Source organism: Bufo bufo, chromosome 1 (assembly GCF_905171765.1).
Source record: "Bufo bufo chromosome 1, aBufBuf1.1, whole genome shotgun sequence".
Lineage (NCBI taxonomy): Eukaryota > Metazoa > Chordata > Amphibia > Anura > Bufonidae > Bufo > Bufo bufo.
The window spans coordinates 551,389,903-551,416,285 of NC_053389.1; the positions used below are offsets into that span (position 1 = coordinate 551,389,903).

Consider the following 26,383-nt stretch of genomic DNA (forward strand, 5'->3'; position numbering starts at 1 on the left):
GCTTCATATTTTGATACAGTAATTTATGTGAATAAATGTGATCGAGGCAAGACAAAGTAAGTCTCAAGATATTTGCTGACACTTCGGAAAGACCTCTGTGGAGGTAATATTCCTAACATAGTTTTTAAAAGAATCTGGTTCAGATACAGCTATCCGAACCAGATTTGCTCAACCCTATCTGGATAGATCACCAGTACCTGATCAGTAGTAGTCAGACACTCGAGACTCCCGTTGATCAGCTGTTTGAGAAGACACCGGCACTCACAGTAGTGCCGCGGCCTTCTCTCAGCAAACCAAGCATAGTGCCATACATTTTATATCAGGCTTTGGGTACTGCACAGTTAACATCTGTAAAAGGACTAAAAGATCACACCACGTGGAAAAAAAAAAAAAACATACATTTTATTGGACAACTGCAAGCACCTTAATTCACAATTGGTTACTGTTACAACACGGGGTATTTTCACATCTAATTATTGCAAAGGCTTGTGATTAAACCGAGATGGATAAGTTGAGAAAAGAATAAGTGGCACCATAATTTGTAAAACCAGAAATAAATTTACATTCAATCCACAGACTTCTAAAAAGGTTAAACAGATCTCTGCTTACATTCTAAAATCTGCATCACCTATAGTATTTCTACTCTGTATTGTAAAGGGAGCACTTAAACAATCTGAATATTGAAAGGGAAAATTAATTGCTAGTAGTTCATTTATTCAAAATACAAGTAACCAGTGCATTTCTTTTAAAAAAATAATGCTGAATTATATGTACAACTAAGCAATTGTGAAATGGGCTAGTTAATGTTCAGAATATTACACCAAATAATAGCTACTAAGCCCACTGCACTACATACCGAAGCATAAGGTTGGTTTTTAAAATAAGTTATTTTGCATATGTGCAAAATTATAATAAAGGTTTTACTTGGACATTATACACATCATAACCCAGTGGCAATTTCCATAGCTAATGTAAAGTACAACATTAATATGATCCTACAAGAATACTAACTATTGTAGAAGTCTGCCACAGGAAAAGTTGAGAATCTGTTCTACCCAAGATCCAAAATCCTAGCAGTTACACAATTTCCTTTTTTAAATACCCTACTGCCTCTAGTAGTTCTTCAAACTTACCTTGGCTTGAACACCACTTTATTAAACTAAATAGTTCTTTTCACAATTCCCCTCAACAAAAGGATATACAATATGTTTTCTACATAGGATTTTACTTCTCCCCCCAAAAGGCAAAGGGATAAAACAGAAATACTCTGGTTGGAGGAGCATCATTTCATAGAAGTGTATCTTCTCTATATACTCCAGTGCTCTGTGCAAAAAAAGACCAATCTGGGCAAGTTCAGGCTCTGTGCCAAAAGAGACCAATCTGGGCAAGTTCATGGGGCATACAATGCAAATGGTCTGTTGTGAGTGTACAGACTAATGTATTTTGCAAAAGAGGAGGTAGCTGAAAGTATACAAAGATGGGCTTGGCCTCACCTGCAAAGATGAAATGTTGCTGCAGCAATTTTAATACCTACAAAACATTATGAATGTTACAATGTGCATACACTGATTTAACTACATTGAAGTCAACTCCCCCTAAAGTGCCACTTGGGGTAATTGTTTAAAAAAAAAACCGTGGAGCAGCTTCATTTACCAAAACTCAGGAGATGTTTAAACACCTTCTAGAAAAGCAGATAAAATTGTGTTGAGGAGACTAATCTGCTTTGGAACTGTAATCCCCCTACCTGTAAAGTAACCCTACATTGCTAGATGGGCAGAGAACAGAACGCAGCCCTCAATCGCAAAGCAAGGGTGTTAATGAAAATAAACATTTACAAAGTGAATGTACATACACTATAGTACAAGAATGATAATCCCTTGGTTAAGGTAAAAAGTTTACAGGGCCTTGTATTAGACCTTGTTTGTCTTTCAAAAGCTTGGATTTACCCAACATCAGCTAAAACCTATCTTCATAAATAGTTACAAAATCTGCCAGACACATGGAAAAAATGTACTCCTTGTTCAAAAAATTGGACATCTGAATGCCACGTAACATGAAAAACAAGACCAGATTTTGTGTTTTTTCTCAGTCTTTTTTTCTCCCCAGTCCCCCATCCCCAGAAAAAAGTGGGTCAGTAAAGCTTACAGCTGAAGACATAGAGGCTATTTTTTCCAATGACCACAGCGCACACCAAGCAAAGGAAAACAAAACAGAAACAAAGTACAGTACTTCAAAAAGAAAGTGTCAGGCCACAGCCAGATCACTCAAAATCCTTTTATAGATACTGTGAAAGTCAGCGGTTAGATCCAAAGGAGCAACTCTGAAGACCAAAACAACTTCTAAGAACTTAACCAGGGATGTCTCAAGCACTCGCCAGCAGATGCACGTTTCTCTGGGACCATTTCCAGCATAGGAGTGAGAAAATCTGTAAACTGCGCAGCATCTTCATGAGGCCACCCGTACTTCTCCACCAGAACATCAAAGAGACTCCACGGCTTTAGTTTAGTGATGTGTCGAAGCTCTCCTAAATTATTTGAAACACATTTTTAGTAAACCGATAGAGATAGGTAGCAGGGTACCATCTCACAAATCAGGACAAATCATCAACACCATTCTCTATTATGAAACAGTTTACTCTAAATTTATCGCTAGCAAGTACAATATAAACTAAGCTTGATAACTTTACTTTATGTCAGGCTGTTTATACTGTATAAAAAAAAAAATATATATATATATATATATATATAATTTGGATGGGTGACAATTCAGGCATATGAAAAAAAAAAAAAAAAGCCTCACTCACATGTCAGTGTTCGGTCAGTGATTTCATTCAGTGATTTTGAGCCAAAAACAGGTGCGTCTGTAAACACAGAACAGGTGCAGCTCTTTCCCGTATACCTTAGTCTGTATAGACTCCAATCCTGGTTTTGACTCACAATCACTGACCAGAACAATGTGAATGAGGCTTAAAGGGGTTGATTTTTCCATGTATAGAAAGCTAATACAAGCCACTTACTAATGTATTGTGATTGTCCATATTGCTTTCTTTTGCTGGATGGATTCATTTTCCATTACATTATACACTGCTCGTTTCCATGGTCACGACCACCCTGCAATCCATCAGCAGTGGCCGTGCTTACACATTGCAGGCAAAAGCGCTGGCCTCTCTGGTGGTTAGGAACCTGGGAGCGCCCATAATCTGGTGCTTTTTCCTAAAGTGTGCAAGTACTGCCATCGCTGATTAATTGCAGGGTGGTAATAACCATGGAAAAAAGCAGTGTATAATGTGATGGAGCTATGAATCCAGCCAGCAAAGGAAGCAATATGGATAATAACATATCTGTAAAGAATAAATCAAGGCAACTGGACTTGCTGTAGATTTCTTGAAAACGTTTCACTCGTTCTTCCAACAAGCTTTCTCAATTCTGAGTGACTGTACAAGAATTGTACAGTCACTCAGAATTGAGAAAGCTCGTTGGAAGAACGAGTGAAACGTTTTCAAGAAATCTACAGTACGTCCAGTTGCCTTGATTTATTCTTTACAGATATACCATGACTTGGATAAATGAGAACCTTTACAGACATGGATAATAACAGTACATTGGTAAGTGGCTTGTATTAACTTTCTCTACATAATAAATGCCATTTGCTAAGGTGATACAACCCCTTTAAAGCACAGAATGTTTAGGACATTACTTTACAGGGTCACAGTAGAAAATGCAATTTTAGGAAAATAATGAAGGTTACTTTAAGGTCTATTAGAGAGTATTAAATACAGCGGGTGAAATAAGTATTGAACACGTCACCAATTTTCTAAGTAAATATATTTCTGAAGGTGATATTGACATGAAATTCTCACCAGATGTCGGTAACAACCCATCAAATCCACACAGGCAAAGAAATTAAACCATAGATGTCCATAAATTAAGTTATGTGTAACAATGAGAAATGACACAGGGAAAAAGTAGGATGACAGCAGATTTTTGTCAAGAATGTCTTGGTACATTTAACAATTCATCCTTCCTTAAATTATATGAAGTTTGTCAGTGCCCTATGCTGAAAAACAGCCCCGTACCATGATGTTCCCACTTCCAAACTTCACTGTTAGTATGGTGTTTTTGGGGTGAAATGCAGTGCCTTTTGGCCTCCAAAAAAATGTGTGTATTATGGCACCCAAAGAGTTCAATTATGGTCTCATCTGACCAGACTATATTCTCCCAGCATTTCACAGACTTGTCTAAATGTTGTTGAGCAAACTTTAAGCGTGCTTCAATGTATGTTCAATGGAGTCTTGTATGGTAAGCATGCATACAGGCCTTGGAGGTTGAGTGCATTACTTATTGTTTTCTTTGAAACAATTGTACCTGCTGATTCCAGGTTTTTCTGTAGCTCTCCACACGTGGTCCTTGGCTCTTGGACAATGTCACGAACCAGCGGGTGTGAACCCACTGTGCCACGTGTCCTACCTCCTCTAAGGGCGTTGTCTAAGTGAACCCCTCGATCTTCACAGTACCCCTGATGGTGGGGATAGACTTTCCCGAGGGGAACACCAGGTCGCTACCTCTTGAGGAGGAAAGGCATACTAGGCAGCTGGTCCAGGCGGACCAGGAGGTACCTGAGAAAGGTACCAGAGGTACAGGCATTATCAGCAGGCTGAGTCGTTACCAGGAGCAACAGTGCAGGACAGAAGGATGAGGCCGAGGCGAAATCAGACAGGCAAAAGGTCAGGGCAGGAAGCGGCACAGGTACAGGTCAGGCAATCCGGGTCGGCAACAGGAGAGTCAAGGCAAGCAGGCAGGGATCAAACTGGTAGCAGAATCCAGGAACACAAGTACGAGTCATGAACACAAGCGGATATCAGGAACCTTAGCAGGACACAAGGACCTTGACACTGAGGCAACTTATATATGTGCAGGAGGGCTAGGATTGGTCAGTGAGGTCACATGACCTAATCCATAAAGTCCAGGAAGTGACGAGCGCCGGCCCTTATGGAAGTGCTGCAGGAAACAAACAGCAAGCATGCTGTGGCCAGGGCAGAGAGGAAACTGTGGAGCGGATCCCAGAACAACAGTACCTACACAGACAGAGCCCAGGACTGCAGTGGTGAATGGGAAGCACTGGCCGCAGATCACCGCTGAAAACGGCGGTAAGCAGTGGAACAGTGGTGCACAGCAGCCGCTGTCACAGACAATTCTTCTGATAATTCTTTCCTTTCCTCTGCCTCAAATCTTGCAGGGAGCATCTGGTCGCCGTCGGTCAATGGTTAAATTATGTTTTTCTACTTTCGGATTATGACCCCAACAGTGCTCACTGGAGCCTTCAGTAGTTTAGAAATTCTTCTGTAACCAATGCCATCAGTATGTTTTGCAAAAATAAGGTTGCGAAGGTCTTCATTGGTTTTACCCATCATGAGATGTTTCTTGTGTGGCACCTTTGTAATGAGACACCTATTTATAGGCCATCAGTGGAACCAGCTAATAACTTTTCAATAAGTGGCGGGATTGCTTTCTAATTACTGATAGATTTCAGCTGGTGTCATGACTTTCCATGGCTTTTTGCACCTCTCTTTCTTTATGTGTTCAATACTTTTTCCCTGTGTCATTTCTCATTATTAGGCCTCCTGCACACGACCGTATGGCTTTTTCAGTGTTTTGCGGTCTGTTTTTCACGGATCCGTTGTGTTTCCGTTTCTGTTCCGTTTTTCCGTATGGCATATACAGTATACAGTAATTACATAGATAAAATTGGGCTGGGCATAACATTTTCAATAGATGGTTCCGCAAAAACGGAACGGAAACGGAAGACATACGGATGCATTTCCGTATGTGTTCCGTTTTTTTGCGGACCCATTGACTTGAATGGAGCCACAGAACGTGATTTGCGGGCAATAATAGGACATGTTCTATCTTTAAACGAAACGGAAAAACGGAAATCCGGAAACGGAATTCATACATTCCGTTTTTTTTGCGGAACCATTGAAATGAATGGTTCCGTATACGGAACGCAAAAAACGGCAAGTAAATGGGGGGGAAAAAAACGGTTGTGTGCAGGAGGCCTTACACATAACTTAACTTATGGACATCTATGGTTTGATTTCTTTTCCTGTGTGGATTGGATGGTGAGAATTTCATGTCAATAGCACCTTTAGAAATATATTTACTTAGAAAATTGGTGACGTGTTCAATACTTATTTCACCTGCTGTATATACAAATCTTTAAGGCCACGTTCACATCACTGTTTAGTTTTCTGCTCTGATCTGTCACGTTATGAAAAAAAAAAAAGAAAGAAAAACAGGACACTCCTAGAGTTAAAGGGGTTGAACAAGATAATTATAAATCTCACACAAGCCCTGTTACAGCTTAAAAGAAAAAAAAAAAATCACCCCTTTCTCCAGTGACATGCAAGTGCATGGAACATCACCGCTACAGCCACTCACTGTCTTCAGTGTTGACCTCTGAGGACAATCATTGGCTGCAGCAGTCACATGCAGTATTCCAGAACGTGCCCGCTACTGTTTGTAAACAAGCAGCGGCAGGAGGACTGAAGCAGCACTGAAGAGAACAGCACTGGAGGAAGGGGCGAGTTCAAGATGATTTTCTATTTCAGGCTATTGCAGGGCTTCTCACAGTTTTAATTATCTCAGACAACCCCTTTAAAGATGGCGCCCACTCCAAGTGAAGCGAGTGCCATAGCAATCAGGTGACTGCTGTTTCACACAGCAGACACCTGGGGCTAATGTTCATGATCGGTGGTAATGCTGATCTCAGATATTTAACCCCTCAGATCAACTGTGAACACAGCATCTGAGAGGCGGAAGTGTGTGCTCGAATGCCGGGCGGAGATTGGGAAAGGTGTTCCATGAAAGTAAGGAGCCAGAGTACTAGGCTTCTAGGCTCATTACTTTTATATTACAATTCAGGCCTGCAGGTGGCAGCACTAAATTGTAATATAGCGATCTACAGTCATGGCCGTAAATGTTGGCACCCCTGAAATTTTTCAAGAAAATGAAATATTTCTCACAGAAAAGTATTGCAGTAACACATGTTTTGCTATACACGTTTATTCCCTTTGTGTGTATTGGAACAAAACCAAAAAAGGAAGGAAAAAAAGCTAATTCCTTGACTTTCCTTGATATTTGGTCGCACACCCTTTGGAAAAAAATTACTGAAATCAGTCGCTTCCTAGCGTTTCCATAGCGTTTCATTTCATTTAAATGTCGACGGATAGTTTGCGCTGACACTGATGCTCCCCGAGCCTGCAGGACAGCTTGAATATCTTTGGAACTTGTTTGGGGCTGCTTATCCACCATCCGGACTATCCTGCGTTGACACCTTTCATCAATTTTTCTCTTCCGTCCACGCCCAGGGAGATTAACTACAGTGCCATGGGTTGCAAGCTTCTTGATAATGTTGCGCACTGTGGACAAAGGCAAATCTAGATCTCTGGAGATGGACTTGTAGCTTTCGGATTGTTGATATTTTTCCACAATTTTGGTTCTCAAGTCCTCAGACAGTTCTCTTCTCCTCTTTCTGTTGTCCATGCTTAGTGTGGCACACACAGACACACCATGCAAAGACTAAGTGAACTTCTCTCCTTTTTATCTGCTTTCATGTGTGATTTTTATATTGCCCACTCCTGTTACTTGCCCCAGGTGAGTTTAAAGGAGCATCACATACTTGAAACAATCTTATTTATCCACAATTTTGAAAGGGTGCCAATAATTTTGTCCAGCCCATTTTTGGAGTTTGGTGTGACATTATGTCCAATTTGCTTTTTTTCCTCCCTTTTTTGGTTTTGTTCCAATACACACAAAGGGAATAAACATGTGTATAGCAAAACGTGTGTTACTGCAATACTTTTCTGTGAGAAATACTTCATTTTCTTGAACAATTTCAGGGTTGCCAACATTCCAACATTTACAGCCATGACTGTATGTATAGGGCAATGGACACAATTTCATTACTCTATACAAACTGGAATTTAAAGGGGTTCTGCAGTTTGTTTAAATTGATGAGCTATCCTCTGGATAGATCATCAGCATCTGATCAGCGGGGCTCCGAGACACGGGACCCCTGCCGATCAGCTATTTGAGAAGGCAGTGGTGCTCCAGCAGCGCCTCGGCCTTATCACTGTTTACCGCAGGCCCGGTGACGTCTCGACTAGAATCAACTGGCCTGGGCACGGCTAAGCTCTGTTCACTTGAATGGCATCTGTCAGCAGATCTCTAACTATGAAACTGGCTGATCTGTTGCATGTGCACTTGGCAGCTGAAGGCATCTGTGTTGGTCCCATGCTCACATGTGCCCGCATTGCTGAGAAAAATAAAGTTTTAATATATGCAAATGAGCCTCTAGGCGCAACAGGGGCATAAGCCTTTACACCTAGAGGTTCTGCTCTCTCTGCAACTGCCACTCCCTCCACATTTTGATTGACAGGGCCAGAGATGATCACATTTACAGCTCATTTGCATATATTAAAACTTAATTTTTCGTAGCAATGCGGGCGCATATGAACATGAGACCAACACAGATGCCTTCATCTGCCAAGCGCATATGCAACAGGTCTGCCAGCTTCATAGTTAGAGATCTGCTGACAGATGCCCTTTAAGTGAACAAGAAAACAAAGCGTATCCTGTAAGTAACTGATTACCTTACAATTTACAGTGACAGGTTCTCTTCAAATAATGCATTTTACGATAGCGGAATGCTATTGTTCTGCATAAAACTTTATGAGAGAATGTAACTGCTCATCTATCAGGCAATGTACATGTTAATTAAAGAGAAATCATGTACAATCTCACTATAATGTGATGTTTATAGTATGCAATCTGAGTGATACACAAGGCAAAGTGGATAACATGTAGATTACCATATGATTCAGGATATATTCATTTACACACTGCTCTGTGGTGTAAAACACAGTTACCTTTTTTGGTGAAAAAATCTTTGGAATATTTCCCCAACATAGCAAATTTTCGAGGGATTTTTCCCAGCAGTTCAGTGATCAATGCTATGTGATCTGTATTTGAAGAACATTGCCAGCAAAACAGAAACATACAACTTATCAGTACATTTCATACATTTACAAGTCAGGCCCGGCACAGACAGAATCAATCTGCATGCTGTCAGATCACGGGTTCCACATGATCTGCCGTGAGAACATTTAGTTACGCTTAGGAACTCAAACGTGAGAGGCTGTAGTTGGTGGGCCACCAGATATAATGTACCAGTTCAATAACGCCTAGGGATCTCTTACATATCAAAGAAAAAGCAGCAAAGATTTCATTCTGTCTGCATCACAGTGCCTTCTGTAAGGAAGAGGTACTACCTCTGCGATTGAAGAATTCCCGAGAATATTTTCCAGACAGAGCAAAGTGTCTTGGGATATTGCCTAGAAGCTCAATGATGTGTGCTATATGGTCTATGAAGGAGAGAAAAAGAGGAGTGAAGGAGTGAGAAAAAAAAAGAACAGAATGAAAAATAAAGGGGAAGGGAAATAGAATTAATTACAAAAGAAAAAAAAAAAAAACTTAAAACCAATTATGTGGCAAAATCATGCAGATCAGCGACACCATTAGTAGTATATATGACTAGTGTTCATGTGCAGAATAAATCAACCAAGCAATAAAGCATGGGGATGAAGAGGTTCACAGGCGGAAAATAGAAAAGCCTTGCTATGCCAGTTAGGAAAATTAGTCCTGTAATATGTTCTGTAACCACCAGCCTTAACATGGTTGCCTAATGCTATGAAGAAAATACAATTCGAACTATGAGCTGAACTTTCTATAGGCGTGATGTGCTTTTACTTCAATACATAATGGTCAGTGCCAGTCTTCTTCAGTATCAATCCACTAACCAATTTCTAATGATTTGGCTTCTAGCTCCTCATTGCGTTATTGTTTTTTTATTTAGGGCGTTACTGGAATGAATCCAGCTTCTTTCACCAAACCATAGTGAAGAGCTGCTCAAAGACATCTTCTGTCAACCTGCATTAGCAATGCTTATCCAAACTCACAAACCCAACAGTTCATACATAAAATACATATAAAATGAATGCACTTGTTGGGTAGATTTACTAATCCTGTCTAATAGGCAGAAAAAAATCTGTAAGATTTATCATGGTGACCGATGTTGGGTGATAAATTTGGTGCAGAGTTAGAAGGTTTAGTCTAATTTTCCACCACCTATTGGCTGGCTTACTTTGAGGTAAGAAGTGAACATGCCTCTGAGGAAAGCAGGAGGGAAGTCAAAGGCTTGTGGTCAAAAATTCAGCAGAGCATTCGGCCATAAGACAAGACACACCCTGCGGTAACGGTAGGCTGCATGTTGCTGCATCCATGTTTGACTACAATGGGTCCTCCAGCACAATGGACTGATTAGGATCTGGGTCTCAGAGTCTGAGAAGGGAGACCTTATGAATTCTGCACCTTTTGGCAGAGAAGACGGCTTAGAAAAGGAACCTGAGATATCATCAGATGACTAGTTTGCAGTGGACCATTTACCTGCCCTCGTCAGGGCAGTCAGGTAGGGGGTTGCTGCTCTTTTTGCAGCGGAATGAAGCCATAGGTGCAGGAGGAGCTGAAATGGCGCCATAGCAGGCTTCAGGATTGTCTTCCAGCCAAACATTGCAGTAACAATAAAAATATGTCTTCAATCGTATCTGGAAAGAGGATCATTGGCTTTTTCCTACGTCGTTTGTGGATTCTGCCCATAATGTGGGTAGAGAAAAAGTTGGGTAAAGTGAGGTTAGGTAGAGCAGAGCTCCTAACAGGCGCTGCTCATCTACATGCTGCCAAGTCAAGCTCCCCCCAAATGTGGATTGTCAAGCAGAGGCTGATATATATGCATCAATGTCATCTATAAAACTTGTCAGTTAAGGTAAAAAGCTTTATGCAGACTGACAGAGTAATGAAGCATATAAAACAGACTGCCTACTCCTAATGAAAGGCTGGCAAATCACACCTAGAAATAAGTCATTGCCTGCTTTCTGTAGGCTACATACTATATTATTGCAGCTCAAGCAAAACCTTTCAAACCAATGCATGTCTTACACAGGGATTTAATGTCGTCTGAGTGACACTATGAAATAATATGAGCTTGCTGAACAATTTCCATCCACTTCACTCTTGATTATGAGAAGAAATAAAACACATTTAAACAATTACACAGAAACATACATAAAATGTAGCTTCTCTTTCCTCATAAACACTGTAAATGGGTCTGACCGCACCATGTGTCCTGTAAAATGTGGCTTGATCACTCAAAGCGGATTCGTCCCTATGACATGTCTGTTTTAGTAACTACTTGGAGCATTTATTCATGTGACTATGTTGTGGCAGCCCGCTGTTATTGCTTCTACAAGTTTATGAATGACCTGCCAAAAGTCTGCAATAAAGATACAACTGGGGGAGAGTCCCTGCACAGTTTGATACTATGAAATCAATGCTGTCAGTGTCACACCCCCAGATGAATGTTTATTGCGGACTGCTGGCAATTCATTCATAAACATCAAGTAGTAATAATAGAGGAATGGCACAACACAGTCATAAGAGTAGATGCTTCTGTTATTACATGGAGAATGCAGGTAGTTCCTAAAACAGACATGTCAGGAGTGGGGACACGTCCTCTTTAATAGACTATGTGACTAATAAGATACCATGCAGAGTAGGTGTGCCAACTAGGTCCAGTTAACTACATATGTAGCCAGTGTGATCTTGACCCTAGGTGTGTCAGGAGGCCACTTTAACATGATTTGTTGTATTACTGAAATGTGATTTTTATTTTTTTTGACAAGTGACATTTACAATAGTGGAGAAATTTATCAATTATTGTAATGCCTGCTCCCGCAATTAAATCTGCAGCTCTGCTGCTTTCACCACAGCTCACATGACCACGCCAGTACCCGAGGTCATTGGTGGTCAGTGGTAACAACCATCTGTGCCCCAAGTTAGTGTTCCTCAACTCCAGTCCTCAGGGCCCACCTGCCGGTCAGGATTTGAGAATATCCCACAGAATGAATATCTGTGGCAAGTCCTGATGTATTGACACAAATTATATCACCTGCTCAGTACTAACTGGCAGGGGCGTCCTGGAGGTGAGGAACACTTCCCTAAGTCATTAGGATAAACACAACCCCAGTGGTCGGTGTGCCATCATGAATACATGAACCTCCTATTTTCTCCTCCAAAGGGAGGATTTAAGAAGAAGGGGGGGTCCAGGCTGTGCTGAGGACAAGAATGGCGCATCTGCCATCTACATTTAATACTTACATTACATTTAAGGCTACTTTCACACTCGCGTTTTGGATCTGCACAGACGGATCCGTTCAGATAATACAACCGTTTGCATCTGTTCAGAATGGATCCGTTTGTACTATCTGTAACATAGCCAAGACAGATCAGCTTTGGACACCATTGGAAGTCAATGGAGGATGGATCCATTTTCGATTGTGCCAGATTGAGTCATAGAAAATGGATCCGTCCCCATTGACTTACATTATGTGCCAGGACGGATCCGTTTGGCTCAGTTTTGTCAGACGGACACCAACTTGCTGCAGTGTTTTGGTGTCAGCCTCCAAAGCGAAATGGAGGCGGAACGGAGGCAAACTGATGCATTCCCGAGCAGATCCTTTTCCATTCAGAATGCATTAGGGCAAAACGGATCAGTTTTGGACCGCTTGTGAGAGCCCTGAACGGATCTCACAAACGGAAAGCCAAAACGCCAGTGTGAAAGTAGCCTAAGCCAACTAAAACAGTTTTTTAAACCGAAAACCTGCTTTAATAATGTTTACCTCGATCACGTTAATGTCACGGACGTTCCCGCGACAAGTGGCAGGAAATCAGTGAGACTGGCAACACGTGGTTTGATCTGACAGGTTTTCCCTGTGGATCAATAGGCGTCTGTGTTTTTGGTAATGGCCACAGCCCTTGCCTCAGGTGTTGCTAATGTGGTCATTTAACCTTCCTTATTTATTGTTGCTTCTCACAATGCTGTGCTGTTTATAGCTTCAGGTTCAGTTGTGGATTGCTGGTGTGTGGATCTCGGCGGAGTTCCTGGTGCTTCCATAGTGCCTTTGAAGTTAAGTCTTTCCTTTCTTTTCTTGTATTTTGTTTGGGTTCTGTGTGTTGCATTTTCCCTATTGTTTATATTAGGCCTGAAGGAGACTCCCGTTTCGTCCTTCCATTTGGAGAAACAAGTAGTCTCGTCCCTGCCATTAGTACCAGGGTCCTATAGGGCTAGATAGGGCTCTAGGTATTCTTGTGTATGAACATACCTACCTCTGGGGTCTGTTCATACTGGTAGTCAGTCTGGAACTTGGCTAGCGTTTTACTAGGAGGTGTCCTTCTTCCTTCCCTAGTTCTCAGGCCTTATTCCCTGTTCCCCCCTCCCCTCTTATGCTCGGTGTGGTGTATCCCTCCCACACCGAAGCGTGACAGTTAAATATAGTCACCTCATTTTAATAATTAGTTTGAGCTAAAAATATTTATCTTGTACCTACAGAATATGGAGACAAGGATTGAGGCTATCTGATTTTCATGTTTTTCAGCAAAAGTTAGTAAATATTGTATTCTTGAAAAGAAGATTATTTCCATCACCAAATTAGATAGATTTATAAAGGATAGGAGTTCCTCCCTATAAGTATAGTACGCACCTTCATCTCTGGAGTAGTCTTCTCCGGAATGTGGTTCAAATAAATAGTCTCCAGTTGCTAGTTCAAATGCCTAAATGGAGGAAAAACCAAAAAAGTCATGTAAAAAAAGTAAAAGCCAAATGTATGAAGCGTTTTCTTTTTTTTCTATAATAAAAATCTTGACAGAAAAGAAAGAAAGAAACTGAAACTTTATTATTGTCCTTGTAGTTACACAATGAAACTTTGCTCGATAGCTCCACCTTGAGAGCTCTAGGCCGCTGCGTCTGCGTTCACCGCCATCTGGGAAGTCTAAATTCCCTATCAGTATGTCTTTGGAGTGTGGGAGGAAACTGGAGAACCTGGAGGAAACCCACGTAATCATGGGGAGAACATACAAACTCCATGCAGATGTGGTTCTTGGTTGGAATTGAACCCAAGAGCCTAGCAATGAAAAGCACTCATGACACAACCATTTTAACCCCTTTTAATCAAATTACAGAACAGTTATAAAATAATATGGAGCGTTATCAAAGTGATTGTTCCTTCAAAGGCTTTTACCTTCACTTTATGTGGCACACGTCACATCAGGTGGTCTGTAGCGCTGCTACACCAGAGGGCTAGGGTTCCACTAATGTATACAGAACTGTCCCTGCCCACTCATTTAGAATTTTTTAAGCTGCTGTTGTGCATAATGCAAACGCCCAGGAGAACAGCAATTTGCAGTATTTAAACTGCTATATATAAACCCAAGTTATTCATTTCCCAAAAAATCTATGCTCAAATCTTCAATCCTCCAATGATCCAGCATGTGACCACTGAGGCCACATCGGTCAAGTGCCATTATCCGTTGGCAGGGATTTGAAGAGAGAAGTACTAATTAATTTTTTTATTTTTATTTTAGAACATTTGGTGCTCCTCTTATTGCATTTCTCAAACTCTCGTACAACCCCTTTAAGAAAGGAATAGAATACAAGGAGGGGGTGGAGGAGATAAACCCTTACCATACAAGCTGTACTCCAGATATCGGCAGGAGTGCTGTACCCCGCTCCTATGAGAACTTCTATGGAGCGATACTGTCTAGTCTGTATATCTTCAGTGAAGTGCTTGTGCTGCATCAAGAAAATATCTCTTTATAGATAGGTAATAAATGTAAATGCAAGCTATCCATAGGTAATAATGATTACTGTACATACCACCCAACAAGCATTTCCAAGATCTGCAATTTTAACCCTAATGTTGTCAGCATTTCTAGGATCCAGTGGATTCACCAGCAGATCTGCAGCACGCATTTTATCTGCAACAAAAAAGTAATCAGAAATTAAATATAAACTGGAGAATAATTAGGAATATCATTATCAATAGAGGTTAACACTAAAGCTGATGAATGGCCATACTCTTCCATATGGTACTATATGGAGTATGCCATTTGCAAGAGCTGTTTTGGTGGCACGAGAGGGGTCTACATAATATTTAATAAGCACATTTTAAATGTTATGGCTGATTGGTGTGTATACACACAACTTGAGTAGGGTTAAATAGTTTAACTTCAAGGGGTATTCCATGATATTAATATTGATGGGACTATCAGATCGCCAGGTCTTTGAACCCTGCAGTCATCAGCTGTTTTAGAGTAGCTCCAGCATTGGAGGTCAGCACAGTAACTACAATTCTCTGTCCACTGTATAGTCAGTGGTAGCAGCACTGCAACTACAAACCCAGTCCACTGCACAATGGACGGAGCTGTGTAGTTACAACACAGGAGCTACTGTGAAATGAAACAACTGATTAGTGGGGGTGCAGGATGTTGGACCCTCGCTGATCTGATGACCTATCCTGTGGATTAGGTCTCTGGAATATCCCTTTAAAATTAACAGTTGACACTGCAAACACATTTATTAACCTGAAATACTCTTAAATTTAGGCGCCTTTTCATAACTCCAGCAGGTCCACTGCCAGTTTAGCCGGGTATCAAGACCGGCGTCTTAAACACTGGTCTTAATAAATGTGCCCCCATATCTAGTTTCAAATATGAATGGTCAAAATGGTATAAAGATAACAGAGTATATATGTACTGTGGTTTTTCATCACTGAAGGCTCATACACATGAACATACTCAAGATATGTGTTCTATGGATCTTGGCAAGTCATAGTGTCCAATGGGACCATAATGTGCTTCCATATGCTAGATATTGTTATTCAGAGACATTAAACTGGTTCCATGATATGCCCTCATGTTGCCTCACACGGTGGACTTGAGTTGCCCCAAATCCATGTGCATGAGGCCTTGTTCTATATTGCACACCATATACACGTATAGGACGTACAGACACTGAATGTGTTATGTTCTGACATCTCAACATCTCAAGAACAGCTTGTTCTTATAGTTCTCTGAGATATCGGAAAGTCACCGCTGCAGAACGAACAGTGGCAGGAGGACCAGACCAGTGATGCAGCGATAGACACAGGAGAAAGAGGTGATATATAATGTTATTTGAGGCAATAAGAGGGTTTGTCTGAAATTTTTAATTATCTGTAATCTGTATCAAGCATGTGACATGAAGGAAGTCCCGGAATCCATGCCTATGGAGCAGTCGTAGTTCTACTACCATTATGAAAAACAACCCTTCCCTTCGTGAATATTACAGTGTGATAATGAAGAGAACCTAATACTGCCTAACTGCTGCTTCTTACTATGATACCTAAACCTAAAGTTGGCCATGCATATTAGATCAGAACCCAGTAATTTCGATGGGACCTGCTGACCATCTAATGATAGAAGGATTGAGCTGTCGGATTTCAACACAGAGAACCTTTTGTTTTTGGGGAGATCAACCACTGCCAAAGGTGTCTGGCAGCAGCCTACCCTCCACTTCCCATTCAGAACACATGCTCGCTCATTCAAGCCCAGTAAGCATGCATATGGAGGGAAAGAGGCTTGGGACAGACATCCATCAGCTGAACACACATTCAGCCAACAGCTATCTAGAGCGCAACACCAGTTTTACTATGCCCCAGTACAAACATTGAACACATTTGGAAATGTGATTACTTTGTTTGGGGAGCCAGCTTTTACACTTTTATGAGATGCAGACGCCAACAAATACCTGCCTTGCCAGAATTACAAGAGCAGCAAGCTGGTCCAAAAAAACGACCTTCATGAAGTCTCTTCCATGGAAGCAGAGCAAACATAACCTCACTAAATGAATTCACAGCAACCGACTGAACTGGCAGCTTATAGTAGGTTAGCAGTCACTTCCACAGTCTTCTCTATTGTAACAAGACAGGGGAAGTGTCACCGGTATAATTTATGCATCAAGGGAAAATCAAAGTCAACCACTGAATTTACTAAAATAAAGGTTTTGCTCCTGCTTTGGTGAAATGTGGAATTTTCCAATAGAATCTTATTCAAAGTAGAAGTTTTTTTTTCTCCAACTAAATGTCTTAGGCCCCTTTCACACGGGCGATATTTCCGCACGAGTGCGATGCGTGAGGTGAACGCTTGCACCCGCACTTAATCCGGACCCATTCATTTCTATGGGGCTGTGCACATGAGCGGTGATTTTCATACATCACTTGTGCGTTGCGTGAAAATCGCAGCATGCTCTATATTATTGCGTTTTTTCACCCAACGCAGGCCCCATAGAAGTGAATGGAGCTGCGTGAAAATCGCAAGCAAGTGCGGATGCGGTGCGATTTTCACGCGTGGTTGCTAAGATGAAAGTCTATTCACCGTATTATTTTCCCTTATAATATGGTTATAAGAGAAAATAATAGCATTCTTTAATACAGAATGCTTAGTAGAAGGTCAATTGAGGGTTAAAAAAAATAAAAATAAAATAAAAACTCACCTCCTCCTCTTGATCGCGTAGTTGCCGATCTCTTCTTACTACTTTAATCATGAGCTGCTGGCTAAAGGACCTGTGGTGACATCACATCACATGGTCCAATCACATGGTCAATCACCATGGTGATGGACCATGTTATGAGCTCAGTGACGTCACCACAGGTCCTTCGAAGGGTCCTGAAGAAAGAACAGGAGACCGGCAGCTGCGCGATCAATTGGAGGCGGTGAGTTAATTTTTTATTTAGTTTTTTTTTTTAACCCTCAATTGACCTTGTACTAAGCATTCTGTATTAAAGTATGCTATTATTTTCCCTTATAACCATGTTATAAGGGAAAATAATTACATCTACACAACACCGAACCCAAACCTGAACTTCAGTGAAGAAGTTCGGGTCTGGGTACCACATTCAGATTTTTATCACGCGCGTGCAAAACGCATTGCACCCGCGCGATAAAAACTGAACAACGTAACGCAATCGCAGTCAAAACTGACTGCAATTGCGTACCTACTCGTGCGGGTTTGCCGCAATGCACCCGGGACGCATCCGGGCCTAATCCGGACACGCTCGTCTGCAACGGGCCTTAGGAAAACGATGGCACATGAGATTAGAAAAAACGTAGTTTGTCTTTGTCCATGGGCTGTGTCTGGACTTAGCTGCAATAGCAGCAGCAATGTAAATGAGTGGTGAGGTTTCTAGTGATTTCTCATGCAACCCCTTAAATTATGAAGGCAGGGGCTAGTTTTAGCTAGGATGGAAGTAGTCATCATCCGCTGACCAAATAGTTTGCTTGTCAATTAAAACTCCATTCATATGTTTCCACTCACATACGCATAGATTCTAAGCTCACTTTAGTTGGATCATGATACGCACAGCACTTCTAAATTAAGCTCCACTGTGCTGTCTGCATTAGCATGAGCAATAAACATACGGCTGACATTTTTAGAGAGGGGAAAATGCGCTGCCGATGTAAAAGCCTCCAGCTGCTATAATGTAGACTAGGACTGAAATGATTACTCGATTGAATTGAGTAATTCGACACAAAAAAAATCCTTGATGCAAATTTTTTGCATCGAGGATTCGTTTGTGTCATATGACCACGGAGCGGGAGTGAAGCGCTTGCTATTACTTACCGCTCCGTGGTTACCCGACGGCCTGGACCACGCTGCACTATCTTCCTGACACATTGTCAGGTCATAGTGCATGAAAGAGAGCTCTATGACCCGACGCTGTGTGACGTCAGGACGATAGTACAGCGAGCAGAGAAGAAGATGGAGGAGCTGTGGAGTGGCGACCCTACAGGAAAGGTAAGTACTGTCGCTGGGAACATGGCTAGGAGGGGAAGATGGTGGCACTGGGGGGCAGTCGGTGGCACTGGGAGGCAAGCTGGTGGCACTGGGAAGCAGTTGGTGGCACTGGGGGGCAAACTAGAGACAAGCTGTTGGCACTGGGGGGCAAACTAGAGACAAGCTGTTGGCACTGGGGGGCAAGCTGTTGGCACTGGGGGACAAGCTGGTGGCACTGGGGGCTAGTGGAGCTGATGCACTTGGGCTGATCGCACGGGGGGAACAAAGGGTGTTGGGGACTGATGGCAGGCGGTCTGATGAGTTTTTATAAAGGAAAACAGTCTATTAATTTTTTCTTATTAGATTATTCGATTAATCGTAAAAAATTATCGATAGAATACTCTATTTCTAAAATAATCGTTTACTGCAGCCCTAATGTAGACACATTACTGTTACATTCAGGGTGAACCTTTCAAATCTTACAAACTGAATTTGGACTAGAACACTCTGTGTTCTATCAATATCTTCAACTGCAGCATGCTATTAATTCTCAGGGGCGCACAACACACTTTTTTTTTTTATAGGATTGTTCTGGCCCTTACATCTAAAACACTGATCTCCTTTACTTATGGGGATCTCTTGCCAAAGTGTGTTGGAGACCCTTTACAGGGGCTGAAGGATAAGTGGGAAGTAGATGTTGGACCCCTATCCGACACCCAGTGGGAAAATGTTCTAGCTTACACTCAGTCACTCTCCTCATCGGTGGCACAGCGTAGGTCACAAATATTTTTACTACATAGGGTATATAGAACACCTCTATTGCTATATAAAATGGGCATTCGAATGGCTGCTAGTTGTCCTAGATGTAACCATCTTGAGGGCGGCGGATATGGCTCATATATTGTGGTCATGTCCGGCTCTCACAGGTCTGTGGTCGGCAGTTTACACCCGTCTGGAAGACGTCTATGATGTTACTCCACCAAAAGTCCCCAGGGTTGGGCTCCTGGGTTGTGTAATGGATATTCCTACTACAGATATAATACAGTTGGCGCTTGCCAAGATCTTATATTTAACTAGGAAACTTATAGCTAAGCATTGGCTACAATCATCTGCTACAGGAATAACAGAATTAATAAATGTGGCAAATATGATTTATATGGAATGGAAACTATATGTGAAAAGAGGCAATATTAGGAAATTTGAGAAACAATGGAATGCTTGGATTGCGCATCCAGGGCTCGCTACTGCGACTCTGCTGCGCACACAGATTCTACCATTTAGAGGTTTCTAATCTGCCTGGGAATGGCTGAGCTGTCGGGGACTGCACAGAGGAAGAATGGGGGGCGGTGAGAGAAATTGGGTTTATGTTGGGGAGGTGGTTTTTCCACCTTTTTGCACTTTTGTATTTCGTGTATCTCTGTATGCCCAGATTCCTCCTGGCTGGCCCAGACACACTTCCAAACAGATTGTGGCAGTCAGTGCATTATCCTCCGCACAACGAATGTGTATTTCGCAAGTTCAGAACAGAGTATTTTGTAGCTGATTTTGGAGCGCTAAAAAACGCCTCAAAACAACCTTTCATACATTTCAACAGAATTCATCACTTTTTTTTTTTCACATGGGAAATAGTATAGAAAAAAAGAAACAGCATTCCCCATCTTGGGGCAGAATCCTTGCTGAATCTCCAATTGAAATGAATGGGAAGCATAAAAAAAAATCTCCGTATGGATCCACTCCAAAAAACTCAAGCTGAAAATGCAGGTTTGTATTGAGGAAAACACCCACTGGTTTAAAAAAAACAAAAACGTACAAAACAAAAACTTGCCAGAAAAAAAAAAAACATGCTGAAAAAAAATAAAAAAATAAAAATGTATGGCTTCTTCCATAACATGCCCTCAAACGCACAAACTCAATAATAAAATAAACTTTATTTATGGAGGGAAACACAATCTTTTTTTGTATGAACCTTGTGGATAAATTTGCTGTACACTGTCAGATTTCACGTGACCGTTAGCTAAGGACAATGCCAATCTCTACAGAGATTCAACCATTTCAGGTGGTTGCATAGAAAAGGTATGCAAACCATTGCAATGCAAAAAACTGCTGAGTGATTGGCCATGTTACATTCTTTCAGGAGCTCAGAGAATGAAATGATTACTAATCAGCCGTATACAACCAATTGTTCACCACTTTTAGCAAGGCGTATGTACCGGTAATAATTAGGGCTTCAGCTTAGGCTACTTTCACACTGGCGTTTTTCTTTTCCGGCGCTGAGTTCCGTCCTAGGGGCTCAAATCCGGAAAATAACTGATCAGTTTTATCCTAATGCATTCTGAATGGAGAGAAATCCGTTCAGGATGTCTTCAGTTCAGTCTTTTTGACTGATCAGGCTTTTCAGAAAACCGTAGCATGTTGTATTTTTACCTCCGGCCAAAAATCCGGAACACTTTGATTGAACGCCGGATCCGGCCTTTTTCCCATTGACTTGCATTAACGTCGGATCCGGCACCGTGTGTTCTGTCAAAACGGATCCGGCTTTTGCATGTTAAACCCGAAAAATGTGAAAAAAAAAAGTTAAAGTCCATAAATGGCAGATCCGTTTTTTCCAATGCATTTTTTCATTGTGATCAAAATCCTGATCAGGATTCAAATGTAATCAGTTTTCACACATTTTTCCGGATCCGGCGGGCAGTTCCGTTGACGGAATTGAACGCCTTATTCAAACAACACTAGTGTGAAAGTAGCCTTATTTTTTTGTTTCATATTAATGCACAGTATACATGTAAATATTCTAGCTACAATGTTCGAGATGCAGCGCTCATTTGACGTCAGGCAGCAGCATGAAAAACTAGATTTTTGTACTTTCTGTAAGATCTGTTTCTCTTCCGTTCATTGGGGGACACAGGCTTGACCATGGGTATAGCTGTAGCCGCTAGAAGGGCGGACACTAAGCACATAAATTGTAATCTCCTCCCCTTCAGCTATACCCTTCCTACAGGGACTAAGCTAAATCAGTTAGTGCAAAAGCAGTAGGAGAAGCAACGGGGGGAGGGGGGGGGGGGGAATACACAGGCCCGAAAAGGCTCATTAAACAAAAGAATGGGTGGGATTTGTGTCCCCCAATGAACGGAAGAGAAACAGATTTTATGGTAAGTACAAAAATCTAGCTTTCTCATCCGTATCATTGGGGGACACAGGCTTGACCATGGGACGTTACAGGGAAGTCCCCAAAGGTGGGCATAACAAGAACCGCCGTTTGCAAAACTACGCCCCAGAGAAGCGTCAGAAGACGCAAAGGTGTGCACTCTATAAAACTTGGAAAAAGTATGCAAAGACGATCAAGTAGCCACCTTGCACACCTGAAGGGCCGAAGCCCCGTGATGCACCGCCCAAGAGGCCCCCACTGCCCGAGCCGAATGAGCAGCCACCCAGAAGGATGGGGCCCGGCCATTAACGTGGTATGCTTCCACAATGGCCAAACTAATCCATCGGGAAATGGAAGCCTTCGACGCCGCCAGCCCTCTTCTCGGCCCCTCTGGAATCACGAACAGGGAATCAGTCCGCCGGAAATATGCCGTCTGGGACAGATAGACTCAAACGGCTTGTACCAAATCCAGGGTATGGAGCGACTGCTCCCGAGGATGAGACGGGTCCGGACAAAATGAAGGGAGAATAATCTCATTTAGATGGAATTCTGACACCACCTTCGGCAGGAAGGAATGCACAGGGTGAAGGACCACCTTATGCTGATGGAGGATCAGGAAAGGCGACCGACATGAAAGAGCCGCGAGTTCCGACGCACTACGGATGGACGTGATTGCCACCAACGACGCCACCTTGTAAGACAGGAAGCGAAGCGACACCTGCTGCAAGGAGTCCAACGGAGAAGATTGGAGAGCGTTGAGCACTAGATTAAGACACCAAGGATCCAACGGAGGACGGAAAGGGGGAGCAGAATGCGCCACCCCCTGCAGAAACATCCGAACCGCCGAAAATGAAGCTAAAATTCCTTCTGAAAAAAAAAATGGAGAGAGCCGACACTTGCCCTTTGAGGGAGCTGTGAGCCAGCCCCAAGTCCATGCCCGAATGCAGGAAAGCAAAGAGTTACGGCAAAGAGAACCGAACGGGAGGCAGCTGATGCCGCTCGCACCAACTAAACTAAGACTTCCAGGTCTGGTGGTAGATTCTGGAAGACGATGGCTTCCTGGCCCGAAAACATGGTTTGGACCACCGCTCGGCTAATCTGAAAGAGGTGGGGAAAAAAAGGCTTCTGCTTTTTTGACCTATTAGACCGCCCCCTGTTCTGTGGTAAATGCGAGCTCTTACCACCTGTAGCGTCCAAGATGATCTCATCCAGGCGCTTACCAAAAAGTCTGCAGCCGTTAAAGGGGAGGGCTGTCAGAATCCGGGTTGAAGCATTATCTGCTGCTTAGCCATAGGACACGGTGAATAGCCACCAACAGAGCTGACGAACGAGCCATAAGCCTGGCCGCATCCAAAGAAGCTTCACAAATATACGCACTGGCATGAGAGAGCTGCAGGGCCATATCTGCAAGTTTCCCCCCGGGAACTCCCGAGTCGAGACCCTGATGTAAATTACTTGCCCACTCCCCATAGCCTTGCTCACCCAAGTAGAGGCAAACACCGGCTGCAGAACTGTGCCCACTCCTTAAAAGGCAGATTCAACAAACGCTTCCAGCTTCTTATCTCTGATATCAGAGAAAGAAGCCCCATCCGCTATCGGCAAGGTAGTATGTTTAGCCAAGCGGGAAACTGGCGGGTCCACTATAGGAGAGGACGACCATTTCTTAGTCAAATCCTCCGGAAAAGGATAAAAGGATGTTTAAGTGTTTTGGCAAGGTAAAACATCTATTAGGGAAATTCCACTCCTTGGAATGAGAGGAATCAAACTCCTGGTGGTTGGGGAAACTCTTGTGCGAGCGACGGGACCTTCTAAAGGAAAAACCCGAGCTGGCAGATGACTGTGCGGGATCCTCAACCTGCAACGTCTCGATCACTGTTATAAGAATATCCACCATGGAAAACAGTTTGGCGGACTGACTCTCCAGCGAGAGACAACATCATTATCTGACCCCCCCTCACAACACGCCTCTTCCATTGAGGACACATCAGAGTGAGACTCTCTAGCAGGAAGGGGAGAGGCTGAGGAAACGGGAGACACAGACACCCTTTTATGGGGGGGGTGTTCTGGCCCGTTTTGCAGGACGGCCGCGATGGGCATGCGCCCCCTGATCCCCAGAGTTGGACCGGTCAGAGGACTGCCTTGCTGACAAATGTCCCAATATTTCCACAATGGCCTTGTTGGTATTGGAGACATCCTTTACCACCCTACACAGGGAACGCCCCCATTCCGGTTGTACCATAGGCTGGGCAGCAGGAACCATCGAGGCCGAGCCACTTAATGGTGGAGTCGCACACGCAAAGCAGAAGAAGTCTGACGTTAAGAGGATGGAAATTTTGCGGGACACGACGCACAGGCAAAATGTGGAGGGGCGGGTACTGGAAGGGGGGAGCACTTTCCTCTCCTCCTCTTTTTTTAATTTTTATTATTTTTTATTATTATTATTTTTTTATACTCACCTGTCTGGCGTCTTCTGCCCCCCTGGCTCCAGCCGGATCACCACCTTCGGTGTGTGGCCCCTTGGGGAGGGACGGTACACCGGGACAGAGGGTACTTGCGGTGGACGACTGTGGTGAACCGAACGGCTTTGTGGAAACCTGTGGTCTTCCTTTGCTTCTGGAGAACGGGAAGGAGCAGGGAGGATTGGGGGACCCCCTGGTCTCCCATCTCCTGGGTGGGAGTGCAGGCAGCTTTAATGACTGCCTGTAACTCCCGCTAGGGAAAAAGGAAAAACAAAAAAGAACCAAAAACCAGCAGACCTCAGGGAGGTAGGCCTCCTACAGACACTAAGATAAAACTGATTAAGCTTAGTCCCTGTAGGAAGGGTATAGCTGAAGGGGAGGAGATTACACTTTGTGTGCTTAGTGTCCGCCTCCTAGCGGCAACAGCTATACCCATGGTCAAGCCTGTGTCCCCCAATGATACGGATGAGAAAGTTTTACTTCTTGGTTCTGTGCCATTGTACACTGGCTTAGCGTGCAGTGATGAGGAATGTTTGTTCCCAATCATCCCCTGTTCGCTAGTTGCATTTACATAGAGCAAACATTTACTCTGTATGGGGATGAATGATTATTAGTACGATCATTCGTCCCCACACAGTTTCATTGGGCCACAAACTATGGACCAGCTGGTAAATGAGTGTTTGTTTGTTTTTTGTTTCCCAGTTGATTGCTGCCACATTTAAATGGGCCAAGAATTGTAAAACGGCCTTAAATCGGTATTCTCACCTGGAATATTGGTGGTGTATCACTAGGATATGCCACCAATGTCAGATAGGTGCAGGTCCCAGAGGTGGGGTCTATATCTAGAATGGAGCCCCAAAGATGATTTTAGGTTTAGATTCACCTTTGGGGGAACTACAACAGTGCATCTAAAGAGTGTTACAATAACAGATCCAGCATGATGTAACTTAAGCTCTCCTACCATTTACAATAGCTGCACTGTGTAAGCCGACAAAATGTACTAAACGTCAATATGTATAGCTGGGGAAAGGCTTCTGCTCTGGAGGTCTGGCAACAGCACATGGTTGTACTTTCGGTGAGGGTAACACCACACAACGGTAAAATATCGCGTCGCCGTACAGGCTGCAGCTGGCTCCTGTTGAGGACCACACTGTTTAGCTGGTGTGGTCTGCATTGTTAATAACCGCACAGTATTGTGGGTGCTCCAAGGGCATTAACAATGCAGAACAGTGCAATCTTTGTTAGTTTAACAGGAGCCAGCTGTGGCCTGTACGGCTACACGGTACTCAACCACATCCTGACATGACCGCATTGTGTGGGGGTACCCCGACATGTAATACTAGATTAACGATCACCTACGCATGTGGCGAACATACAGTTAGAAAAACAAAAAATGCCTAATTTTAGGGCCCTCAGGATAATTTCACAAGTACTCAATTCGGTCAGTGGACCGACAAAAATCCCTGTAGGGATCCTAAACTAAATAACTTTATTGTTACATATCTAAAATCTAAAGACCTACAGGGATAGGTTAAAGCTATCAGGAATGAAAGGGGGGTGACTGTTCCTCACTTGCAATTGGTGCCACCTCACACTTTATGGACCAATTGGTTATTTTATGGGCGCAGAGCCTGTCACAGAACTGAGGATAGCTAGACTACATTAAGGATCAGGTGTGTGGTACTGCTGTGCGAGACTGAGAGTTCATTAACCCTTTCGTGACCAAGGGTCATTGATGCCCTAATGTCCAGGTCAAAATTTACAAATCTGACATGCGTCACTTTATGTGGTAATAGCTTTGGAACACTTTTACTTATCCAAACCATTCTGAGATTGTTTTCTCGTGACATATTGTACTTCATGATAGTCATATATTTGAGTCAATATATTTCACCTTTATTTATGAAAAAATCCAAAATGTACCCAAAATTTTGAAAAATTCACAATTTTACAAATTTCAATTTCTCTGCTTCTAAAACAGAAAGTCATATCTAATAAAATATTTATTACTTAACATTTC

General features: G+C 42.7%; 1 protein-coding gene across 5 annotated transcripts in view; it reads right to left on the reverse strand.

Annotated features, from left to right (window-relative positions):
* Positions 1 to 405: 405 nt before the first annotated feature.
* SRPK2 (SRSF protein kinase 2) overlaps positions 406 to 26,383 on the reverse strand; it is a 149,488-nt gene continuing 123,510 nt past the window's right edge. Inside the window, exons 11-16 of one of the 5 annotated variants that reach the window (XM_040412672.1) lie at positions 14,824 to 14,924; positions 14,632 to 14,739; positions 13,652 to 13,721; positions 9,329 to 9,421; positions 8,927 to 9,019; positions 406 to 2,524 (exon numbers count right to left, since the gene is read on the reverse strand). In XM_040412672.1, the coding sequence (XP_040268606.1) occupies positions 2,340 to 2,524; positions 8,927 to 9,019; positions 9,329 to 9,421; positions 13,652 to 13,721; positions 14,632 to 14,739; positions 14,824 to 14,924 (650 nt within the window). In that variant the 3' untranslated portion in view covers positions 406 to 2,339. The remainder of the gene's footprint in view (positions 2,525 to 8,926; positions 9,020 to 9,328; positions 9,422 to 13,651; positions 13,722 to 14,631; positions 14,740 to 14,823; positions 14,925 to 26,383) is intronic. The other 4 variants (XM_040412647.1, XM_040412639.1, XM_040412662.1 and 1 more) reach the window with 4 other exon arrangements.